Consider the following 16,412-nt stretch of genomic DNA (forward strand, 5'->3'; position numbering starts at 1 on the left):
TTATTGTGAATCTGGTTAGGTGTGATGATAGTAAATGAAGTAGAATGTTGTTTTTTAAAATGCAAGCCGAAATATTTAGGAGTGAAGTGTTAATGTCTAACACTTAAGAAAATATGAAAAAGATCAATTATTGAAACTAGGTAATGAATATGGGTGTTTGTGCCAGTTATCAATTTGGTTGCCCCTCAGCAATGAATCCCCCCTTCACACGACTGACTTCCGTGATGCGGAACCTGGACCTGCAACAGGGCTCCTTTGCCAGATGGCCCCGTATGGAGCTTTGTCAGCCGGTGGTGGTGGAGGGACACAGTACGGTAGGGAGGGGCTTGTCTTGTTTCCAGTGTGCTTCCTCTCGTTTCTGCGGCACAGCTGCCAGAGCGCTCTTGGAAACAGGATTAATGGCTAATTTTAATGTGTCAACTTGGCTAGGCCACCCTGTGCCCGATGTTTCTGGGTGTTTCTGTGAAGTTTTTTTTTTTTTAAATGAGATCAACACTTAAATCGGTGAACACTGTAAAGCAAAATGCCCTCCATAATGGGATGGGCCTCATCCAAACCAAAGTCCTGAAAAAAGCAAAAACACTGGCCTCTCCTGGGCAGGAAAGAATTCACCAGCCAACTGCTTCAGGACGGAACCACAGTGTTACCTCGCTGGCTCTCACTGTAGACCCACACTGTAGATTGTGGGCGTGCTAACCTCCATAATCCAGTGGCCCAGCTCCTCACTGAGTCTTTCTCTTAGACACACATATTGCACTGGTTCTGTTTCTCTGGAGAACTGATGAATGCAGACACGACTTTTGCTGACAGCCTGGTGGAAGGCTTCTTGCTCACCAATCTCTGAGGGCTGGAGGGCTCTGCAAGGCCTGACCCACCTCCTGCAGACCTGCACTGGTTGGGGGCAGCCCAGAGACCTTTCTGTTAGCCAGAGCTGTAGCCATGCCCTCTCCCCACTGGGGGGAGGGTAGCCCCTTCCAAGGGTGTTTTTGCCTTGGATACTCTCTCAGTCCTAGTGCATTAGTTCTTCCCAATAGCTAATTCCATCATTTAAAAAATTATATCAAAATTACCCATTAAAATTAATGTTTTGTCTCCTGACTAGACCTGAACTAATACAGCATTTACTGTCATATTTCTACTATATTACGTTTGAAGGGTTTAATAATAGTAAAACCAAGTTTTGATCATTCAATACTTTACATAAAACAAAGAATGACTTTCTTTGTCTACTTTTAAGGAGGAATCCAAAATATACAACCAGAGCCATGATTATACTATAGGTATATTTTTTACTAATACATCATTGAAAGATGATTTATATAAACTGTCTTAAAATATGCTTACTTCCAACCGTGTTAACTTGTGTTTTTCAAGCCAATAGTGCTGATTTATACACTGATTTGCTATAGTAGAATTTTCGTAAGTTGTAAAATAATTTGTTTAAATAATTTAAAGTTTTTTGGAAATAATATCTATTAAAGATTCATAATCAGCATAGTCTTTCAATGACTGTACAAGTTCATCCAGTAGATACTCTCCTCGCATAAAAGTATCGAGATCATGAAGTGACTTGTTTATTCTGTGATCTGTGACCCGGTTCTGTGGAAAATTGTATGTTCTTATTTTTTCTGACCTTCCTTTACTTCCAACCTATGTAGAAAAGATACGAGATACAGTTAGATTCAGGACAACTAAACCTACAAATTTAACGTAACTGGAAATTAAGCTCTTGCTTTATAATTTAAAACACAATGTAAGAACCCAGTGTTAAAATGACTCCTCAAATAACACAGGAACATGACAGAGTAAAAAAGAACAGGGCTGTAAAGGCAGACGGACCCGTGTCTGAGTCCTCTGTGTCGGACAGCACAGCACGTTGCGGTGCTCTACAACTTTGGGCAGTTTATCTCGACTCCAAACTTGAGTTTCCGCGGCTGTAAAATGGGGACAAGTAACACCTACTACACAGTGACATTGGACATGCACCACCTGGCACAGGGATGTCAAGTGGTAACTAAATAAATATATACAATCTCTGGGAATTAGCTGTCTTTGGTGATGACAAAGTGACGAATTTCCCGTTAATATGGTATTAACAAAAGGTCTCAGTAGTTCGCAAATAACAGGAAGAAAGTTCAGTTTGCTTTCCATCATTTTTCCGTAATTTTCAGAATGATATATATTCCTGTATATTTTTAAATAACATTAAGAGTCTGAGAAAAGTGCCTTTGAATACAGAAAACAGCGTAAGATTACCATAAAACAAGTATAGCCCTTGGCTGAGCTGCTAGAATTGTTTTACTTTGACTAATACATTGGAACAACTGTAGCATATATAAAAACTGAGTTATTTAAAACCATGTTGTTTGTCCTTTAGAAGTGTTTTTTCAGTTCCATCGTACCTGAATCTTTCTAGCATTGTATCTTTTACTTGTTTCTTCTTCTAGATGCATGCTGTACAGCTTTGCACGCAACTTCTTCATGGCCATCTCTTTATTTTTCAGTTGAGATCTCTCTTGTTGGCACTCAGAAACAACACCTGAGTAGTGTCATGAGAATAACAGAATTTTAATTTACAAATATTCTTCCTTTATTATCAAGGAATATTCCTTTACCTTCTTATCCTTTTTCTTTTTCCTTTGTGAGGAGACAAACAGGATTCTAATATAAAGGACAACAAATAACTCTAAGTTGTCAGAAAACTCAGTTTAAGTCTGAACCATAGTGCCAAGTTACTCCACATTGAAGGCATACATACTAAATAAGTATTAATCGTTTAATATAGATTACTTTTACATACCTCAACCAGCCACCATAATTTTTAAAAACATAACTCAGAGCCCTGACTGCTGTAGCTCAGTGGGTTGAGTGTCATCCCACAAACCGAAAGTTCGTGGGTTGGATTCACGGCCAGGGCACATCGCCTAGATTGCGGGCCAGGCCCCCAGTTGGGGGCATACAAGAAGCAAAGAATCAGTGTTTCTCCCTCTCTTTCCCTCTCTCTAAAAATAAATAAAATCTGAAAAAAAAATCATCATCATAGAAATACAAAAAATATTAAAAAGTTAATCCTATTACCAGAGATATCACTATGAATATTTTTGAATATTTTACATCCTTTTTTCCTACTCTAGTTTATGTATTATATATTATATAAAGCATCATGTTAAAGTTGAACATGAAGATGTCCTCATATTTAAGAAAACAAAAACACATCAATCCATCACTCCCATCAACTATTACTGACCAATGGGAATTATGCCTATCAGAGAGAGGTCATTGCAAGAGATTCTTGTATCCTCTTTTCTAGATAACTCAGGTTTGCTATCCATTTGTTCTTTATCTCATATAAATCACTGCAGTTCTACCTAACAGTAGGAAGGCTCAGGAAATATTTACACAGCTCCATTGTCTAACAATCCAGAACTAGAACCCCTGGAGGTCTGTGGATGGACTTAATGGAACTAAAGCCCCTGAAATTACATGTAAAACTCTGCATATAAGCATGTTTCTGCTAGTGGAGCCAAGCTTTCATTTCCTCAAAGGAATCTTTGTCCTCCCTTCAAAGAAAAAGCTAAGAACTACTGATTTCTAGCATTTTCTGATAAAGAACCCATGATAATGACTCTACCATGAGGATTTTTTTAAATAGTGATATCTGCTATCACTTGAGAAAGCTACTCAGCAGGACTAGCCATACTTTCTCTTCATATTCACTAACAGGAAATTCCCATTTAGATCCCTTCACCCTCCTGGCTTTGCAACTACCCTGCAAAGTTGTAGCAAAGGATTCTAAATAAGTCAAATATTTAATAACAATCTTTAGTATATGTTCCTCTGGAAACTGAGGATCTACTTCAGTGGAATATTCATCAGGTCACTGAGAATTTGACTTTGTTCTTCAGTCTTATGTTGAGTGAATAGGCACATACCTGTTGGAAGATGAACTATGCGGACAGCACTGTCGGTGGTGTTTACGTGCTGCCCCCCCGCTCCACTGGCTCGCTTAGTATCAATTCTCAGTTCTTTAGGGTTAATCACTAGATTAATCTACACATAAGAGGAAAAGTTGGGATTTAATAGTAATACAGGTATGAACTGTTCAAAGGCAGGGAGGATCCATTAATAAATATAAATTCATGTCATGTATAGAATTTATGAGATTTAGAGAGTAGTTAGAAGGATACCATTTTTCTGAATCTTTCTGTTTGGAAGTGTAGCAGATAAAAATATACTACAAAAACAAACTCCCCCTAATCCTCAAAAACTGGACATCTCTGTAAATCACCCTTCTTACCACATAACAGCAGAACTGAAATTATTAGAAAAGTATAAGAACTGAAAGGACATTTTGTAGAATATTTCTGAGTTCAAAAAGACTTTGTCTGGAAAACAACAATGTTAGTTTAAGAACTAAAGGAAAGGCTTGTTTTGTGTAATTTGAAGTAAAGGAGGACTTAGACAAGGAGAATGACAAAGCCAAGACTCAATTCACAAATACACGGATCTGACGTCAGGACAATGCTCTGCCCTGGGAGGCACCATCCGGAGCACCAGATTTGAAAAGCTCCATGTGATGAACAACCATGGACCACTGTGTGGCATGTCTGCAACTCTGACAGCAGGAATCCTAACCTTGGAGACGCTCCACGTCTCCCTATGTGGCTCCTCTCTGTGGTCGCTGGAAGAATAAATGAGGCGATACATGGACCTCAATCTCCATCTTCCATTCAAAACTCCATTCTCCTATCCCCCAGAAGCTTAAAGCAAAGTGACTAGAATCTAGGCAGATATGTCTCCTGTTAGACAGTCAAATTGCAGTTTTCCCTGAAATTAATAAAGAGAAACCCTCAACTGAACTTCCTTCTCAAATCATTCATATATCGTTTTGAAAGACAAGTCAAATATTTTTCACTTTTCAGCAGAAGGGATGTAAGTAAGCAGAGCAGAACTTCCCAACGAAAGTTATTTTGGAAATACTGTATAAACTGAGAATTTTCTTTGTGAGAATAAAGTATACTCATTTTGAACACTGTAACAATATTTTTCCATTTCAATGTGACTAGGGTATGAAGTAGTAACTGTTGAAACAGGATTCTTGCTATTATTCTCTGAGAACCACTCAACACAAAGCAAAAATGTTGTTATAAAGGTAGACAGTCTTAAGCCCTGGCTGGTATAGCTCAGTGGATTGAGCGCAGGCCTGTGGATCGAACCCAGACGATGGCGGTTCGATTCCCAGTCAGGGCACATGCCTGGGTTGCAGGCCAGTTCCCGGCAGGGGCCAGTTCCCAGCAGGGGATGCAAGAGAAAACAACCATACATTGATTCTCTTCCTCTCTCCTTCTCTTCCCCTCTAAAGATAAATAAATAAATATATATATTTTTAAAAGGTAGATAGTCTTAAACCCTATTTAAAGTAGGTTAATACTGTGCTATAGAGATGGTCTCAATATAACTACTTGAAGCTTAGTGGTGGAGAGAAATTAGTAAGTAGACATTAGTGATTAAATCATTTATAGGTCCTTCGTCCTTACCATCTATTATAAAATCATGCTTATTGGACTGACATACCAGATTCTCAAAAATAACTCAAAATATGTGGTGAAGGCCCAATAATAAAAAAAGGAGAGGCGCAATTCAGCAGAACGAGTGCTCCCCCAGGGGCGAGGCTGGGCTGCGCCCAGCGCTCCAGAGGGGACTGCGGCCGCACCTCGGTAGGCTGGGGGAGAATGGCCACGGTCATGGTGCTGGTGTGGGTGCGGCCTTGCTTCTCTGTCTTCGGCACCCTCTGCACCCTGTGCACCCCTCCTTCAAACTTCAAGTGCCTGTAGGCTTCCGGGCCCCCGATGCTGGCAGATGCATGTCTAAGCCCACCTTGAAAATATTGGAAAAACGGAATCCTTTGTTTTTCTGCCCATTCATAAACATTTGACCATCACTTCAACCATCTTGAGGTATATTTAAAAGAGCTACATGACCCATAGATGATGAAACATACTGAAAAACTTTTAACAAGTCTGCTAATCCATGTTTTAATACTATTACTGCTATTGCTTATAATTATTAAAGCATTTATGGTATTAACTGACTCCGTAACATGTCTAAAAAAGCACTTTTAAAAGACAATTATTCACTCAGTGGGTTAGTATTGAATGACTAACATTTTATAGGCCCTTTCAAAATTGGTATATTGGCATTCAAAATGATTAAGTAAATGATGATCATAAAACTACTTAAGTATCATCACAAATAAATTATAGAGCCTGGTATTTCCAACCCTCTTCCCAGGACACATGTACATAAATCTACACTTTCCTGAAAACAGACAGTTCACTGACCTATTTCACTTGGAAAATATTCCAGGGTTTCAAAGTGCCATCTTTTAAATGCAGCATATTGCTGATACATGTCAAACATCTCCGAAGTGAACAACATCGCCTCCTGACCCCCAACTCCCGCAGTAACCTCCAGGATCAAATCATTTTCATCTGTTTCTTCTGCGGGAACCAAAAGTAAGATAATCTGTAAATAAAAAGGCATCACTCCTTCTATCATTAAGAATTACTTAAACCTTAAGAGGTAAATGAGTATATGTAGGATTTTAATTATTCACGTAAAGTTTCTCTAAGCAAATTTAATATCACTGATTACTGTGCAACCATCTTACCAATTAGAACCATATATGCATAATTTCTAAAAATATTAACATTACATTTATAAATGTTATGAGGTTCAGCTAAAACTTAACTAACAAATGATACACTTTACAAGTTTGTTAATTACTAGCCAATGAACAGAAACTTTTAATACACATGACCTCCTATTTCACAACAAAAACAAAAAACGTGTGGAAGGCAAGTTACATAAGACTTTTCACTCTAGTGGAACTTTCCTTCTAGAGCAGGTCATAGGCACATTCATTTTGGATGAGTTCCACATTTGGCTAAAGAGAGAGCATCTCTAAATTAAGCACCCCGTTTCTGGACTCTTTCCTCACTCACCACGCTCTTTCATTTACATCCCCAGAGATAACTGTTGTAAACCTTTAAGCTCTGCTCTACAGAATGAAAGAGTGGTTCTAATTTTATATGATGACCATTCTTCATTTAATCCCTACACGTTCTCCTGCAGTTCTCCCAGATACGAGACCAAAGCTATGCAATTCAGTTCTACAAACCCGAGCGCCTCCCCTAGGTCTGGCACTCAAACAGTGTCAAAGACACAAAGATGAAGTCGTCCTGCTCCCGTGGGGCACGTCCTACCTTCACCCATAACTCCTCCTCACAGCCCGCCCTTCCCTCATCTCTCTCGAGAAACAAAAGGGGATAGAGAATACCAGTATTTCATGTCTTTCTGGCAAACCCTATTAATGTAGCATTCATTCCTGTGCCAAAACTCAACGATTCCTTTAGTATGATAAAAATAGGACCACAGCAAGTATGCTTTTCCTGTTTTAAAAAACACTTTATAATTTTAAATACTAACAACCTAAGTCCTCAATTGTTTTTATTTACCTCTAATAAAATTCATTAGAAGTAACAGCATTAATGCTTTATTTTTTGTACAATACTATACCTGATGCTTTAATTGATCTATTTCCTTTTGACACAAAATGATCTCATTTTCTGCAAGTTTCCGTAAGTCTTCATTTTCATCTATGAAACAAAGACAATAGGTTAAGGTTTCCTAAATTAGTGTTAAACTGCCAACAAAATTCAAGGAAATAATTTTATTGTTATTGTAGCTGAAGATAAAATAAACTGTCGTTCTTATACTTTTACTAACTTCCATTATTTAAAAATAGTATTAGTTTCCATAAGCAACCTAGCTTTAAAAAAAAGGCTTTTTTCCTGATGACAAAAGAAAGCATATATAAAATTAAAAATTAAAAATCTCTATACAAAAATATAAAGGAGCTATTAAACTTTCCAGTAACTCTACCTCTGTGAAATATTCATATTATCAAATATGCTTTTAGTGCTGCAACTTAGTGTACAACAACGAATGAACTGAGCTAGGCGGACCAGAAGGGGAACAGAAGTTTCCATCAGTTAAACCAAAATTGAATTAAAAAGTATAAAGTTATTTCTTATCCTATTAGTAAATATTTCATTGGTATAGTATCCAGCTCAAACACTTAGACCCTATCCAATGTTTACAGAATGTTCACATGAAGTTCTTGCTCGCTTTCTCTGGTTTTATTCTAATTCTTATTCCATGCTTGAGATTTCATTTTTACCTTTCAAAATTAAAAATTTCATTTTTACCTTTTATCTACCTCATGGAACCTATAAAAAGAAGATGACTTTCTTTTTTTAAGCTTTTATAAATTACTCTGTGTTGAAAGCTCAAACTCTTACAAGTATCAGTTTGTTCACTGATTAAGACCCAACTATGCTGGAAACTGGGGATAATAATAAGTAAGGCAAGAACTGAGATAATTTTAGTTTCTTTACATTTTTCTAGGGAAGAAAAACAACATAAAACACTGTTATTAAATATTCAAACAGTAGCACAGAAGTTTTTTTTTTTTAGTTTCGTTTTGGGATGGGTACAAAAAGGAAAAACAGGATTAATTCAAGGAGAGATAATGACAACAGCAAACCTAAGATAAGCAGGTACAGAAAGTTAATGGTGGGAAGGCAGGAAATTATTTTGGCAAGAATTTGGGTTTGAAGAAACTGGGGGAAATGTGAAATATGTTGACTGAGAAAGAGGAAAAATGAATTCTAACCCTAGATCAACCACCGTGATTCTCGTAGGGGAACACCCAACTTCACTGAGTCTTGGGTAAAAGGAAAGATCTGAGCTGGGTGATCCTAAGGCAACTTTCAACTCGGAAAGGCAGTGTTCAGTAAGGCAAAGAAGGTTGGAACTACAGCCTAGAAGTAATGTGATGAAATTACTAAATCAAACAAATAATTGATCTTAATTTCAGCCCCCAGTGCTGAAATATTCTCTGAAGAATATTTCAATTCATCCTATCACCAAAGCAAACATTGTTCTTTAAGAAGGTATCACTTCTCTGCTTAAAAAACAAGCTAACTTCGGATGGTCTGCAGGAACACATCCAGGTGCTTTGCCATGCAAGGTTCTTAGCTATTCTGTTTTCAAGTTATTACAACTCCCATACTTACTCTCCATTCCTGACATATTTCATCTCCCAATTTGGTCCTTTATCCTATTGGTCACCTGTGCCTTCAATTCCCTTCTCCTGTACTAAACTTGCCAGCAACTTCCGGCTTACCCTTTAAGCTCCATTTAAATGCTAGCCTTTACTTTTATAACACTCTGCTCATTATTGCAGAAATTAAAACAACATAAATATACATCACTGACACTTTTACTTAACTCCTTAAACTACTTTCTCTCTTCACTAGGTTGTAAACGTTTCATACTCTTTTTGGTAATTGGTAGTAATATCTGACATGTAGTAAGAACTCATGAGTTGCCGATACTTTGTTGTTTTTAAGCTGAGCTGCATTCTGCCAGCAACAATTTCTTTAAAAATTGATTTTATAGAGAAAGAGTAAGGGGGAGAGAGAGAGAGACAACGAGTTGTTGCTCCCCTTATTTATGAATTCATTGGTTGACTCCCAAATGTACCCTGACCTGGGATAGAACTGGAAACCTCGGCCTGTCCGGATGATGCTCTCCCTAAATGACTGAGCTACCCAGTCAGGATCGCCAGCAACAGTTTTCTAACATCGTGTTAAATTCTCTATAGTTGGATATTTAAACTATTTAATCCTTAAATCCACTTGGGATTTTAAGCCTCTTGCATTTTAAGCTTGGCTTAAGTTATGAAACCAATTTGATTTTTCTCCAAAAGGTATTTTCCCCAATATCCTTAATACTTTTTTTTTTTTACACTCTGGGCATTTGGCTTTTCTCTTAAGTCAGTTCCTTTAGACATGCCTTAACTCTCACCTGGACACTACACCAGCCTTCTCTTTTCCACAGCATCTTCGTTTGCATCCCGGGTTGACTTCTAACCACCACAAATCCAGCTTTCTAAGCAACAAAGCTATTTTAAACATTCACTCCCCAATCTAAAAGCTTCGGCTGGGCCCCTTCTGCCAACCGGATAAAAATCTAGCATTTTAAGATTAGTGTTTGACCCTCTCCCATCCCTGGTACAAAATGTTGCCACCTGCCACTTTCCGTAACCGCTCCTCTCCCTTGGTTAACAAAGAGGACAGCGATTAAAAGCATACGATATGGAGTCATTCCGATCCAAACTCCGTTCCTTAAAAAGCTGTGTCACCTGAGTCGTTATTTTACCCGTACGCTTCAGGCTCCTTTTCTGTCACAGGAGGCTAATAGTACCTACTAAATGGTTTTCAAAACTGTATGAGTTAATACCTAAAGAAAGCTAAGCAAAGGCTGGAATATGTTAAAGGATGAAAGGTTAAACTGTTAATATACCCTCTAAAAGTGGCCCTTTATTCTTGTGTAAGTCCTCCCCAAGGAGTCTTCCCTTGCTCTCTTAGGTCTATTTGCATATCTCTTCTCACTTTTTGGCTGTATTATAATTAATTTTCTTTCCCCAAATAGATTGTGCCCCCCCCCCAGAGTTGAGCATCCCCAGGAGCTGATAGATGCAGAAACTTAGGCCCAATCACATCTGAATGCATACTAATCACTTGAGAAATTTGTTAAAAATACATATTTCCAGTTTTCAGATACGTTTGGCGTTAGCAACCACCTCTCCTAACACCACTGAAGGTGGTCCTTTTATCACACTTTGAAAGATGCTGCTCCGGAGCCCCAAACAGGGATAGTGCCAGAGTACTCAATCAATAAACGTCAAGTTAAATACTGTAAAAGGGGGTGGGGCACTGTATCAAGGACTCAAATCGGAGAGATGGGGCTCTCTGGAGTTGGACAGCGCTCCAAGAGTTGGACAACAGGTTCTTCCAAACCCCGCCTGCACTCTACCCACCCAGTGTTCAAAAAGAACCCTTGAGCCAGGAATCTGAGCATGGTTCCTAGCAGTACTGTGGGGGGACAGGGAAATGGGAATACGGGGGCGGAGGAAAATAAGGAGACCTGGCCTGCTTATTTTGATGCTTACAATGATGCTTTGACTTCTGATCCAAACCAAAACGGGATCAACTGAGCAGCTTAGTGGGAAAGGCTAACGAGTTGTTAGGAATCTGCTTTAAGTCCCCGGGCCCGGCCCCTACCGTGCAGCAAGTGCTCGGTCTCCTGCAGCTCCTGCTCCTTCACGCTCAGCCGTTTGGCTATGGCCACCAGCTCAGGTCCCCTGACCTGCAACGGGGATTCAGACGCTGCCTGGCGCTCCAGGAAGGACCGCAAGGGTCCGCCGCGGGCGAACAGCTCCTCCAGCGGTGGGCTACGGCAGCTGAGGTGCCGGCGGGCCGGGGCGACAGCTGGGCGGGCCCAAAGACACCTAGCGACACTCAACAGAAGTGGGTACCGCATTGCTAAGCCGTGACTGCCCCAGCAGACCAAAACCGGAAGTTTCAAACAGAGCAAGTCTCGCGACAGCAGGCGGAGTTTGGAATGGGAGTTTGAAACGACAGCGTGCGGGGTTTGGAACTAGGGGCGAGAGCTGATAGAGCCCCGCCCAGCAGAGGCTAGTTTTAAAGGTCCTCCCGGAAGCCTCTCTGGGAACTTCCGGCCAAGTATTTAAAGGACTCTGCGTCCCCAGAGGCCGGAAGTTGAGGGCGCAGAGCGGAACTGGTAGTGTTGGCTTCGGTAGACTTTGTATACCTTCTCTAAACGGTGGCACAAACGTCCCCACGGACGTGTCAGGTTGGTTTGTGGGCAGGAAAGGGAAAGCCGCAGCCTGTCACTCCGTTGTCTGACGTCGAGGATTTGTTTCCCAGGCACTGCATGAGGATCTAGTATCGCCCTGGAGGGTAGTCAGGTCACCGCCAAGGAAGTGACAGTGCCAGTCTGGCCTTTTGTTTCCAAGAGCGAATTGTTTGGAAATAGGTTGAGAGCTGACCGTTACTTTTATCGTTGGTGGGTAAGGCTCATGCCAGTTAGGACGTGGCAAGTGTACTCGAAGACCACCTACCAGTGATTTCGCAAACTCTGGTTTCCTGTCCTTTATCTGCCAGGGCACTTACTTGCTCCCACTTGATTTCTCTGCTTACCCAGTCTCCTGCCGGTCCATTCACACTTACTCTCCGTCACCCTTAGCTCCTTTTAAAGGAGGTTGAGTGATGCCTTGTTTCAGTAAACCACAGGGGAGCAAAGCCTTCAGAGCCTTGACCCCAACGCGCAACCCTCCCCCTAAAACTAGTTAGTCGATGGGGCCAAAAATACTGAAGTTTATTGATAACAATGCTTTTCATCATTCAAAAGACCAAGACAGACCTGGTGGGTGCAAGGGCCGAACACTCAATTTGAGAACTCTACAATCTGATTTGAGCAGGGTCCGCTAATGGTGTTTTCACTGTTGAAACAGCTGACATACTTTATTTATTCTTTTTAAAACAAGAAAGGTAAAATATGCCCTTGACAAGGTCAAGTCATACTTAAGTCATTTAATCAAAACAATCCGTTGCCTTTATTCATTCCTTCGCTCTACATGCAAAGGCAAAGTGAACTGGGAGAACGAGATACCTTTCCAAATTCAAAGCAAATATAGATTTTACTACCTCAAAGTTCCAACAAATTACCTTAATTCTTGCTCTCAGTTTGAATGTGCATTCCATATTACTTCATAAAATTGTTTTCCTTTATGGTAGTGATTGAAACCCATTTTAATTCTGATCCGATATGAAACAGGACTGCTCAAGTTGTTTATAACTGGATTAGGAACAGTTATTTCCCAAGTCAAAACTTGGAATTATTTTTTAACTACAGAAATGGTGGGAGTCACTTGGACTCAACATGATAAATCTCTCAGCTGAATTCTCAAAACAAGTCATTTCAAGAATATACTTTATTATTCATAAAAGGTGCAAAAATGTAATAAATAGTAATTGTACAGAACAATGTAAAGAATCCAGCCAGAAATTATTTTCCCTCAGATGCATAAGCAATTTAAGTAATATACTTAAGTGTACCTTTTACTCCTATAGTGTTATACCAATGAGGAAAGAGTAACTTGTCTAAGGATATATTGGTGGATTCTTTATTAATTCAAAACATTTTTAAAAAGAGTAATGCATGTGCATTGTACAATATTATCCATAGGTTTATACAACATAGTCAAATGAAAGCAGCTGTAATTCGATTTACTTTGAAAACTCCAAGAAATATACATAGTTTGACACTTATGAGTTTTCTTACATTATTGTCATGCTTAAATTCTACTACATGTTGAAAATTCTAGCATTTTCAAGAAATCTATTGTACACAGATAAAATAATAAAATAGACTCAAGGAAGGGGGAACAAAAACCCAAAACAACTTAAATAGGAGAAAAAATAGTCTGGATTATCTATTCAGTTTATAGGTACTGCCAGTTATTCTGGCATTGCAAAATAACCAAGCATGGTATCTCTTAAGTTGTATTCATGCATTCAAAATTTCTTTATGGTTCACTAATAAATATTGGTGGAGTCCAAAATAAGGATATAGATTATTAAGTACAATGAACATGGTAGTAAAAATTATACATGTTCAATATGATACATTTTACAGAACTGAACACATTGAAATTATTTTTCATAGTTAACGAACATCCTAAAATCATATACAAGAAACACTGTGTTTATGACAAATAGGTCAAAGCGAGGGTTAAAAAATCAAGTCTCTTACATAATCTCAATATTCAGTGTTTATTGTTCATCAGAGATTAGTATAGAAAAACACTCAGCCAAATGATTATCAGTTTAAATTGCCTGTTATGACAATTAGTTAAGACTAAAATCTTTACTACCAAAGAGATGTAGAGGATTAAGGTAATTTTACTATTTGAAATGAAAAAAATCACTTTCACCTCCATTAAATGAATATTCAAGCAAATGCTGCTTTGGAGTTTTCCCATTTTACTTTTCAGTTCATTGTATTTTCTTCATAATACTTGTTAGCAATCATTTAATGGAACCTAATAGCAATGCTGATGAATCTGCTCATAATTTTTTGAGCTCAGTGTAATGTCCATCAAATTTATGTGCAATATAACCTCTCAAAAATCTATTACTTTACAGCAGAGAAACCTAACAAACACTATCCCAACCAGATGGTCAAAGTCAACATCATCAGTGATAAGTCATGATTATGATATGCACCTTTGATATTATGTGATATAAATGGCACTTTTCTTCGGGGGTCTTCCTTCCAAAAACTGCTAACACATGTGTAATCCTGGGGAAAACATCAGACAAATTTTAATTGAGGGACATTTTGCAAAATACTAGACCAGTACTTCTTAAATCTGTCAAAGTCATTAAAAGCAAGAAAAGTTGGAGAAACTGTCACAGATGAGAGTTGCCTAAGGACACATGATGACTAGTTGTAACGTGGTTTCTTGAATGGGATCGTAGAACAGAAAATGACAAAAACTAAGGGAATGTGAATAAAGTGTAGACCTAATGCATTGATACTGGCTCATTATGTGACAGATATCTCATGGGTGTGCTGTACATGGAACCTCATTGCACTATCTTTGCAATTTTTCTGTAAGTCTGAAACTATTCAAAAGTAAAATGTTAATGAAACATGTTATGAACATACAAATGCCTTTTATTCTATTTTCATGGTAAGATTATTTTAAAAATCTTACTACTCTAATATTAAAAAGAATGCTTTCAATTCCATGTCAGTATCAATGTTATCTAAAGGCCAGTTTTATAATTTAACTTTGGTTCTACCCTCACATATTTATTTGGCAAATTACTTGATATTTATATGCTTCCTTTTCTTGGGAATATTATTTTATTTCCAATGGAAATAAAAATTTTTAATATTTTCTTATTTAAACATTGACTTAAACCTATAATACAATATTATATACACATGTATACATACAGCTAGCTATATATATCTTCATGTGTATATGTGTGATTTCTTGTTTGTGGATTGAGGGTGAAGTTGGTGGACTGAAAACAGTGATTTTGAATCACAGTATTAAACAAAGCAATATCATTCATCTATTCCTCCATCTGAAAATAAACTTGGTTGTATTTTTTTTGAAAAATAATTAAATCACATTTCTAAAGTATGGTTTGAAAAAATAAGAAAAGTGCACTAAAATGGCATTTAATACATTCTTGAAAAATGGAAATTATAGTTCAGCTGGAGAACTTTGTCAAAATAATTCATAACACTTTATTCTTTTTATGTTTACTTTATTTCTTTCTTATGGCCATCGTGTAAATTAAGTATATTCCTCATCTGCAGATGAGAAAACATGCTCAGGGTAAATGATTTGCCCCAAATCACATAAGACAGAAATGTAACCTGAAATCAAATTTATAATGAAAACCTCATATTTGGAAATAAAACTTCATCTGTTTGTGTTGCCAAGGATACTATTAAGAGTGTTTCGGGGAAGATCTGAAGCAACTTTGTGGTGTCAGGTTTCTTTTTTTTGAAGATTTTATTTATTATTTTAGAGAGAGGGCATGGGAGAGAGGAAAAGAGGGAGAGGAACACTGATTGGTTGCCTTTCGCACACTCCCCAGCCAGGGACCGGGCTGTGACCCAGGCAGGCGGCACGTGCCCTAACTGGGAATCAAACTGGTGACCTTTCACTTCGTGGGACTATGCTCAACCGACCACACCGGTCAGGGTGGAATCATTTTTACTGATAAAATATTTGCAGTTGTATCAGGGGGTCTAGCTAAATCTTTTACGGATTTAAGACTATTTTTTCAGGAGAACAAACATTTTATATTGGTCAGAAATTTATAAAGAACTGAAAACAGCGCACAAATATCATCCTTTGTAAACATATATTTTGATAATTAACTGCTGTAACTGTCAATATAAATACACAGGTCAGAAAACTTTCTGGAAATATCGTTACCACCTTTCATAATAATTTGCCAAGGCAGGCATTGCAAATTTTTCAGAATTCATATAGGCATTTTAGAGCTAAGAAATTTAGGTGGCCTTCAGAAGGATTATTTTATTTTCTCTTGATTTTAGTGTATATTTTTCCTTGATATGTCTGATATATTGTAATTTTTGCAGATGTAATTTGTCACAATTATTTATTTCTTAATGTAAGTTAAAAATGTATAGGAAAAAATAGGGTTTTTTTCAAAATTAAGACTTAGGTATTATTTTCAATCAGCTTAATGGGATGAAAATGCATTTTTGCCCCTAATACATAAACATTATTTACCTATTTCTATAGTCCTTTTGCAAAACTGAATTCTTAGGTAAAAATACGATACACAGTTCATTCCGTAAGAACCTAGGCAGCGTTAAAGGATACTTACTATTAAACACCCATGCACCATGACCAAATATCAGAG

At 38.0% G+C, this 16,412-nt stretch overlaps 1 protein-coding gene across 2 annotated transcripts; it reads right to left on the reverse strand.

Moving 5' to 3' along the window:
• Positions 1–1,264: 1,264 nt before the first annotated feature.
• MTRF1L (mitochondrial translation release factor 1 like) lies at positions 1,265–11,482 on the reverse strand. 2 transcript variants are annotated; one of them, XM_037052241.1, is made up of 7 exons: positions 11,193–11,482; positions 7,579–7,658; positions 6,342–6,525; positions 5,714–5,877; positions 3,933–4,050; positions 2,403–2,539; positions 1,265–1,650 (listed from the first exon to the last, which is right to left on the reverse strand). In XM_037052241.1, exons 1-7 carry the CDS (start codon positions 11,449–11,451, stop codon positions 1,450–1,452), a joined length of 1,143 nt encoding a protein of 380 aa, XP_036908136.1. In that variant the 5' UTR covers positions 11,452–11,482; the 3' UTR covers positions 1,265–1,449. The 2 variants fall into 2 exon arrangements, with proteins under 2 accessions (XP_036908136.1, XP_036908222.1); XM_037052327.1 differs by lacking the exon at positions 11,193–11,482 and having other exon boundaries at positions 6,342–6,500; positions 7,579–7,659.
• Positions 11,483–16,412: the final 4,930 nt, after the last annotated feature.

This window comes from Sturnira hondurensis, unplaced genomic scaffold (genome assembly GCF_014824575.4).
Source record: "Sturnira hondurensis isolate 20B ecotype Veracruz unplaced genomic scaffold, ASM1482457v3 Scaffold0000167, whole genome shotgun sequence".
NCBI lineage: Eukaryota > Metazoa > Chordata > Mammalia > Chiroptera > Phyllostomidae > Sturnira > Sturnira hondurensis.

Coding starts and splice junctions, on each gene's coding strand:
- MTRF1L (XM_037052241.1), bottom strand. CDS start 11,451: ATGCGGTACCCACTTCTGTTGAGTGTCGCTAGGTGTCTTTGGGCCCGC. Junction 4,051..5,713: donor TTCTCCCCCAGCCTACCGAG/GTGCGGCCGCAG, acceptor TCTTATGTGTAG/ATTAATCTAGTGATTAACCC. Junction 2,540..3,932: donor CATAGTTCATCTTCCAACAG/GTATGTGCCTAT, acceptor GACACTACTCAG/GTGTTGTTTCTGAGTGCCAA.